Below are 9335 nucleotides of genomic sequence, written 5' to 3' on the forward strand. Positions count from 1 at the left end.
TATCAGCTAGAATTCTGACCCTCAAAGACCTGTTAGTCTGCCTTTAAAATGTCCACCTCCACTACATTTATTTTCCTAAATTAGATGCACCTGTTTGAGGTCGTTAGCTGCATAAAGACACCTGTCCACCCCATACAATCAGTAAGAATCCAACTACTAACATGGCCAAGACCAAAGAGCTGTCCAAAGACACTAGAGACAAAATTGATAGTGATTTTCCTCACTGTATTTGTCTGTATTAAACTACCTGTAGTGTTACTAAAGTCCTAAAGATGTTCGTGTAAGAAGGACGCAGAAGAACAGCTTTACATCTGTTCAAAAAAGCTGGGAACGATTTTTTCTTTGACAAATAAAAAAAATGAATCGAGTATTTATTTATCCTTAAATTCCAATTAAAGTTCCTAGCTTAGCTATTACAAGTTCCTAGCTTAGCTTAGCTGTTGCTATAGAAACGACAGTGCATAACAACAAGCACAGTAATACAAACCTGGACCTACAGCCAAAATTGTGGTCTGAAAATCAGACCTGGTGTAGCAACCGAATCTCCCAAGCAAATCAGATTGGAGAATTTGACAGCACTGTGGTGTTAAACACTTTCAACAAGAAATGTAAAGGACACACATGGCACCTTAAAATCAGCCTCCTCCTACTTCATTGGGGGGGTTAGTAATGATATTTTAAATATTCCAAGATCCCAAATGCCTTCAGTCTTCACCTGTGCTGAAACATTACACAAATCCTGCATATGAAGCTTCATTATAGCACAAAAGTGTTCAGACACCTGACTTTACCAGCCAGATGTGGTTCTTTACAACAAAGTTGGAGGCACACAATGTATAGATTGGCATTGGATCTGGTGACATTAAAAATCAGATCAAATTTTATTTGTCATATACATATTCATACAGAGAACGACATGTAGTCAAATGATTTTTTATGCCTGTTCAACATTTTAAAAAGAATTACGATATAAAAAATAAAAGAAAACTATTAAAGTAGAAAATATACTATAGAAAACATATATTGCAGGGTCTTTGTCACTAAAGTGTTCATGTGCTGTAATAAAGTTTTACTGAGGTGTGTCAGTCCAGTGTTAAAGTGACAGTTGTGCAAAAGAAGGAAATTTAGGCAGAGTGAGAGAGAAGTTCAGGTACTAGTGTAGTGCTGGGTTTCTGCAGTCAAGTTTACTTTTTAAGACCATTAACAATGAAATTTAAGACCTAAATCACATTAAAAACACACACAAATAAATTATTAGCAACTGGCCTTAATCAAGCCTTAAATTCACTTTTTTCAAGCTAAGTATCACTATACTTGCACTTTTTCCCCATCGCTTGAAAAACAATATCTGTGAATCCAAGAAAGATTCATGCCAATAACAGAAAGCTGATTGGCTGTTGGTCTCATTTGCAGTCGTAATACAGCGATTTAGATCAGACTAGCAAAAGAAAGAACTACAACAGCAAGGAAACAAACAAACAATTCTAAACTGTGTGAGCATTAGAGGTAGCGTTACATGGACATCTAAAAATTAAGACCTGTTTAACATTTTTTAAGACCTAGAACTAGAATTTAAGTCTTTTTAATGCCTAACTTTTTTTACATTTGACAACTTTTTCATTTTTTTAAGAAGCCCCCCCACAGAAAACTTGTAGGTGTTTCCCTGGTTAAATCCTCCCTTCCCTTGAACTAGGATACCCATACAGTGTTCTAGCATCTACACAGGTTTGAGAGGAAAAGCTCCCACCTCAACCCTATTGAACATCTTTACGATGAACTGGAGCACGCCATGCCTCCTCAGCCCAAATCGGAAGCTGACTTTTCTAACACCCCTGTAGCTGAACGAGTACAAATCTCTACAAGCACACTCCAAAATCTCATGGTCAGGTGTCCACAAACTTGTCTATATAGTGTAGATCATACGATTTGAATAAATTGTCCATATAACACTGATTACCCTCTAACCAAAAGAAAAAAAAAACATAACCGAGGACATTATACCCAAATTTGCACTTTATTTCACTCATACAAAATAATAAGAATGTTAAAAGTTTCACATACAGCCTCTGAGCAGCCAAAATTTACACACCTGGAAAGAGACATCCACGAAAAACAGACAGGAGAGAGGGAGAGCAATGTTCCTGGCTCGTCTCAGGCCCCGCAAAGAACATTAAAACGATTTAAAAGATACAAAGTCATGATGTACAGAGATTTGGTTGTAGAGTGTGTTGAAGATGTGGCCCATGTGCCTTCTGCCTGTATTCGCGCAAATTTGTTTATTAAACAGAAACCCATGAAATCGGTGTAAATTGGCTTGGTTACATAATAAAACGGTCATAAAGTAAAATCTTAAAGGAACTAATATCCTTATGGGGGGGGGAATAATCGTGCGTATTTCTTAAAACGTTCTAAGACGAGTTTAAATGAGAAATCTTTGCCTGGTGTTGAAATTAAACTTAAAATTCTTTAATTTAAAAAAAAAAAAAAAAAAGAGACTATTTACAGATGTTACCGTAAGGTTGTTGGCCCAGAGACACATGTGCACCACATTCTTCATATTTTTGTCAGTGATATTCCCCCCTCCGGTACATGAACCGAGGAATTTCTAATACCGTTATTTAAACTGACCTAGCAAAGGATTTGAAGTCGTTCGATGTTCATTTAAAAAAAAAATAAAAAAAAAAAAAAGGAAGAAAGAAGAATGGAAGCCTAAGATGACAAAAAAAACAAAAAAGTGCAAAAGTCTACAGGGAATTTCTATGCTGGCTTTTTAATAAAATAGAATATTAAAAAAAAAAAAAAAAACGCTTGGGGCCAGTTTCCAAATGAGACTGTGAGCCAAGAATGCAGCGATGACAAAATGCTTTTTAAAAAAACAAACAAAAAAAACCCAGCCTAAACCAATTGTCCTGTTTCTCTGAATCTGCACAGTAAAATAAGAATTCTTAAAAAAAGAAATTAAAACACACAGCTAATACACAACCCATTCTTCTTCTTGCGCTGTGGCTGCAGGCTTGCTAACGCCCTTCACCGGTGTGTCTGGACGTTAACTATTGTAAGTTCTGTGGGTTTCCAGCCGTTTTTGCGTTCTGCAGCCGAACAAGAACAACTTAAGAAAAACGAATGTAAAATGGTTCGAGCAGGGTGGGGACAAGGAGCTAAGAGTCATAGTCTTCGTCGTCGTCGTGTTCTTTGTGCGGCGCCGTGGCAGGAGGAGGCGCGATCATCCCCATGACTGAAGCCTGAGAGCCGAAAGAGCTGATGGGCATGGCGAGAGTGGCCTGAGGGGCACCCATGGGCATGTACGGAGGGGGCATGTCTGGGCTGGTTTTGGGGAACAAAAGAGAGAACAAACAAACAAATGTTAGAAGTAAACACTTCACCTGGGGATTAAAAGAAAATTGAGTTGTTCATAAGTATAAGTAAAACACAATATATACACATAGAAGTAAATATAGTATATGTAGTAGTTCCACCTGTGGAAATGGGATGCCGCCTGATGGTGTGCGTTGGGCTGAGGGATGTCTTCCTCGTCCCCATCTGTCTCGCTGTCTTCAGAGTCGTCCTGAAAAATACCACAAAAACAACAAAAGCTGTCAAATGCTCAAACACTTGACAGGCACCTTTAAATATTCCCTAATCATTAGATAGTTTTTAACATTGGAATGACTACAGCACATCTTTATGAAGCTCCATAACAATTACGGAAATACAGTGAGGTTTTCTCCAAAAGGTTTAAGTAGTATTTAGAAGGAGCTTTGAGTGACGATGCATTCGAATTTCATCATATAGATATATGCAACATCGACAAGCTGCTTTTTCTGTTTTATTAGCGTCAGGAGACGGAACACATGCAAAAACCTTTTGTTTTCTCCGTGTCATTTCAATAACCAAATAAACTCACACAATTAGAGGTCGACCGATTAATTGCCACTGATAGTTGATCGCTGGAACTATTAGCAATCAGCAAAAATACATAGCAATAGTTTTTCCGTCTTGGGGCCCGCTGTCATTATGAGAGTTGCCTCTAGGGGCGCATCGCTGCTGTTTGTTTTTACCATCGCTTGACCTCTAAACTTAGGCCTCTGAAGCGACAATTATACGCCTAAACAAATTCCCATGCCATCAATAAAAATTAAAATATAATACAAATAAAAAGTTGCATAAAGCAATAATAGGATTTTCAATGGACATCTGATGTAGAAAAGCATTCACAGCCTTTGCTTAATACTTTAAGCACCTTTGGCACCAATTACAGTCAATTCCTTTTTGCTACAAGCTAAGCACACCTATTTTTTGGGCAGTTTCTCCCATTCTTCTTTGCAGAACCTCTCAAGCTCAATCAGGTTGGATTGGGGAGAGTTGGTGCACAGCCATTTTCAGAGCTCTCCAGGAGATGTTCAAGTCTGTGCTCTGGCTGGGCCACTCAAGGACATTCACAGAGTCATCCCATAGCCCCTCCTTTGTTATCTTTGCTGTGTGCTTATGGTCATTGTCCTATTGGAAGATAAACAGTCACCCCAGTGTACTCTATAGAGCAGGTTTCCATCAAGGATGTCTCTGTACATTGCTGCATTCATCTTTCCCTCGATCCGGACTAGTCTCCCACTTCCTGCTTTTAAAAAAAAAAAAAACATCCCCACAGCATGATGCTGCCACCACCATGCTTCACTGTAGGAATGGAATTTTCCAGGTGATGAGCAGTGACTGGTTTCCTCCAGACAAAAGAGTTCAATCTTAGTTTCTCATGGTCTGAGAGCCCTTCAGGCACCTTTTAACAAACTCCAGATGGGCTCCCATTTGCCTTTTACTGAGGAGTGGCTTCCGTCTGACCACTCTACCATATAGCCCCGATTAGTGGAGTGTTGCAAAGATAGTTGTTCTGAAAAGTTCTCCTCTCGCCACAATGCTGGAGCTCTTTCAGTGAGACTATCGGGCCCTTGGTCACCTCCCTGACTAAGTTTCTTCTCTCCCCGATTGCTCAGTTGGGCCAGGTGGCCCGCTCTAGGAAGAGACTTAGTGGTTCCAAACTTTTTCCATTTAAGGATGGAGTCCACTGTGCTCACTGGGCTCTTTAAATGTTGCAGAAACCTTTTTGTATCTTCCCCAGATCTGTGCCTCAATACAATCCTGTCTCAGAGGTCTACAGACAATTCCTTGGACCGCATGGCTTGGTTTGTGCTCTAACATGCACTGTTAACTGTAGTACTTATATAGACAGGTCTGTGCTTTAACAAATCATGTCCAATTAACTGAACTTACCGCAGGTGGACCCCAATCAAGTTGCAGAAACATCTCAAGGATGATCAGTGGAAACAGGATGCACCTGAGTTTAATTTTGAGAGTCATAGCAAAGGCTGTGAATACCTGGATATTTTTTTATTATTTATTTATTTATTTATTTTTTATTTGCTAATATTTCAAACACTTCTTTCACGTTGTCATTATGGAATATTGTTTGTAGAATTTTGAGGAAAATAATCAATTTAATCCATTTTGAAAAGAGGCTGTAACACAAAATTTTGAAAAAGTGTAGCGCTGTAAATACTTTCCAGATGCACTGTAAATATTAAACCTGATGTTTGCTTCAGTCTCTGAGCAAACATCCTGAGACTGGGACACAGCAAACACCACCCTCAAACACAGGAGGCAAAGACAGGACCTAAACTCACATTGCAAAGCATGTTTGTGAACGTCAATGGATTGTTTTGGAAAGCAAGAGGAATTTCTTGTTTGGTTCAAGTCATCCAGTTAACTGGAGGACTGTGAGCTAACAGAATTCAAAGCATGTAGTCTAAACTACTCTAAGCAAGGTGTGTGAATCAAGATGTTCATATGACAAAAAAAAGTGAGAAAAAAAACCCCAATTTATCCATTATATGTAAGAGTCAGATTATTTGCGTGTGTGTGTGTGTGTGTGTGTGTGTGTGTGTGTGTATATATATACTCGCCTCCTGTTCAGACTCTGTGCCTGACAGCTTCTTGTCTTTGCCTTTTGCTCCTGCTCCTCCGTTCTTGCGTCCTGAGCCAGGCTTTCGGCCTCTGCACCAAACCAACCACAATTTACAATTATGATGAAATACTGAAATCTGGTAGCTTCAGGATTAAATGTCAATGGATAGGGATTGGATTTAGACATTGGAAAGCTCACAGACATGAATGCGTTTTCAGACACAACAAACCAAATCATATACACAACGACTCAATCATCACCCACCACAGGATGTTAAACACAAAAGGGTCTGAATTACAGATCTGAAACCCACCACATTAAAGGGAGACGAGATTGAGATGAATGCTCAGTAAATTGGGTCACATGCCACACGCTCTAGAAAGATCTAAAATTTAACTTGATCTTTGAAGGTACTAATAGGTAATGAAGGTAATAATAATAATAATAAACAATGGCACAAATGGTGCATTTCCGAATTTCTAACATGAATGAAAGGGTAATAACGATGTTTTGATTTTTAAACTTATTAAAAAAAAATAAAAAAAAAACAACATCTCAATTCTAGACATTTTGTAATCACACTAAGAGTATCAGGAAGTGTGTGTGTGAATGTGAGTGTGTGTGTGTGTGCATGCATCTCTAACCTGCGTGGGATCCTCTCTGCTCCCTCTGCATGATTCTCATCCCCCTCTCCTTGCATGTCCGGGACCGCGGCCACCAGATCCTTCAGGAAATCAAACTGCTGCTCCAGTTCAATGCACTGTTTCCTACAGAAATAAACACCCACGTCGAGCACGATCGTCTGGAAACCTGGAGTTTTCACACGAGTCGATGCCAAGTACTTACAAATGTGACGTCGTCATGGTTTTGGCGTTGCGGGACTGGGTCACGTGGCATGCTTTTGTCAAGAGAGACTCCAGGAAGAGTTCCAGTGCCCGCGCTCATATGGGAGTCAAGTACGTTCGTGGATTCGTTATGTTATGAATACGTCGGTGTTTCTATGCAGACGTTAAACCCTGTGCCCTTTTTTTTTGCTTTTGCCTATGAAGCAACCTTGGCACAATTTGTTTGGAGCACCTAGAAGGAACTTTATCTTGTTTCTTGGTGTTCAAAAGACCTTATAAAAGCAATACACTTCATCATTCTGCTTTCTACACAGCATAATACAGCACATGATCCAGTTAAAGAACACCCTTTATGGCACTTCATTTTTATAGGCATGTAAATAGAGGGCCTTTTTTTTTGTTTGTTTGTTTTTTTTTTAAACAGTGAATTAGAGCACTTCTTTACTTTTCTCTAGTCTAGAAAAAAATTATAATAAAATTAATAAAAATAAATTGTATGTATATATATATATATATATATATATATATATATATATATATATATATATATATAGATAGATAGATAGATAGAGAGAGAGAGAGAGAGAGAGAGAGAGAGAGAGAGAGACGCACAAGAGCACAGTCTCTTGTTTTTCTCCATTAAAAAGGGCACATTGTACTTGTACATAGGAGAGCCCTATAGGGCACTGCATGGCTTGGCTTTTCCTCCACTGAAAACGCAGTCTAGACTCCAGTTCATTTTTCTTTGCACATTTGAAAACCCAATTGGGCACTACAGTCCCTGACAAAAGACTTGTCGCATGTGTACATATTGACCTGAAGTGCCGCTGAAATATATAAACAGCTTCTGTAATAATGTTTCAGTGCAAAACGAAACTCTCAAAACGTATTCTAATATTCACAGCCCATTGAGTCAATTTTTGCAAAGACAAAAGTGTTCTTGCCTTGTCATATGAGCTTCACCTGTGACTAATAATGGATCAATAAGGTCTCAGGTGTAAGAACCCCAGTACACTAGACCTTCACATCAACTGCAACTAGACCCCTGCAAACATGCCTAAGATTCACCCTTGAGACTAAAGTTTTGATTATCAAGAGGCTGAAGACCAGATCCACTGCTGATGTGGCAGACACCTTCAATGTGTCTTAGCGTCAAGTACAGAAGATAAAAAAAAGATTTAAAGAGACTGGAGACGTTTTTGACAAGCCCAGGTCAGGCAGACCCCACAAGACAACTGCTCGAGAGGACCGTTTGTTGGCTCGAAAATCCAAGACCAGCCCATTTTTCACTGCAGCAAAGCTCCATGAGACCTGGTCACCTGAAGTCCCTGTGTCAACCAGAACAGTTTGTTGGATTCTGTCTCGTAATGGCCTCCATGGTCAAATCAGTGCCCAGAAGCCAGCACTAAACAAAAGACAATTGAAAAACCATGAGGCCCACAGCCTGCTAAAAGGATGGACGATGGAAAAGGCAGAAGGTGGATTTTTCAGATGAATCTTCTGTTGAATTACACCACAGTCGCCGCAAATATTGCAGGAGACCCACTGGAGCCCGCATGGATCCGAGATTCACCCAGAAAACATTGTTGCATACTTCCATCGCCACATCAAAGTTCCTCAAGGCGAAGAAGATCAAGATGCTCCAGGATTGGCCAGCCCAGTCACCAGACATGAACATCATTGAGCATATGTGGGGTAGGATGAAAGAGGAAGCATGGAAGACAAAACCAAAGAATATTGATGAACTCTGGGAGGCATGCAAGACTGCTTTCTTTGCTATTCCTGATGACTTCATCAATAAATTGTATGAATCTTTGCCAAACCACATGGATGCAGTCCTTCAAGCTCATGGAAGTCATACAAGATATTAAATTTGGATCTCACAGCACCACTACATAATTTGCTGACATTTTTGTATTTGCAGTAAATTTGTTCAATTTCTGTGTCTTGCCAAAATGTGACCTTTCTGTCTTGATTAAATGATAAATCTTTGTTCAGTGAAACTTATTTATTTCAGTGCATTAAACATCATTTGGGAGGGTTTTAGCTTTTCTAATGAGCTATTTCGAACACCAATTGATTAATTAAAAGTCAGGTTAATAGCAGGTGTTTCTACAAAATAGATAAGCGACAAGACTTTTGTCAGGGACTGTACATCACGCTCTAATAAAAGGATGCCCAGAGGGCCCATGTTTTTCACACATGTAACCCATGCCCTTTTTATGCAAAGGGCAGCTGTTAGGATACTTCATCACTTTTTTTCCTCTAGTGCAAGGTCTCTCTAAAGGGCACAGCAGCTTGGTATCTGCACTATAAGGGCACCTTCATCATGTTTAAATGCAAATAATAATTCAGCACATTTTCCTAGCAGGTGTGCATTTTTTTATTTTTTCTGCAATCTAATAAAAGTAAGCAAACATTAAGTATGATAAACCATAGCGAGGCGTTTATCTTAATATCTGTTGAGAAAAGGTTTAAAAAAAAGAAAAATATAATAAAAAAGAAAAGACACTGCCTGATGCAAAGTGCAAGGATAC

General features: G+C 39.2%; 1 protein-coding gene across 1 annotated transcript in view; it reads right to left on the minus strand.

Annotated features, from left to right (window-relative positions):
• Nucleotides 1–1998: 1998 nt before the first annotated feature.
• Nucleotides 1999–9335, minus strand: part of drap1 (DR1-associated protein 1 (negative cofactor 2 alpha)) — an 11036-nt gene continuing 3699 nt past the window's right edge. Inside the window, exons 3-7 of the mRNA XM_046843071.1 lie at nt 6800–6893; nt 6598–6720; nt 5952–6042; nt 3477–3565; nt 1999–3324 (exon numbers count right to left, since the gene is read on the minus strand). Coding sequence (XP_046699027.1) covers nt 3159–3324; nt 3477–3565; nt 5952–6042; nt 6598–6720; nt 6800–6893 — 563 coding nt within the window. The 3' untranslated portion in view covers nt 1999–3158. The remainder of the gene's footprint in view (nt 3325–3476; nt 3566–5951; nt 6043–6597; nt 6721–6799; nt 6894–9335) is intronic.

This window comes from Silurus meridionalis, chromosome 28, assembly GCF_014805685.1.
Source record: "Silurus meridionalis isolate SWU-2019-XX chromosome 28, ASM1480568v1, whole genome shotgun sequence".
NCBI lineage: Eukaryota > Metazoa > Chordata > Actinopteri > Siluriformes > Siluridae > Silurus > Silurus meridionalis.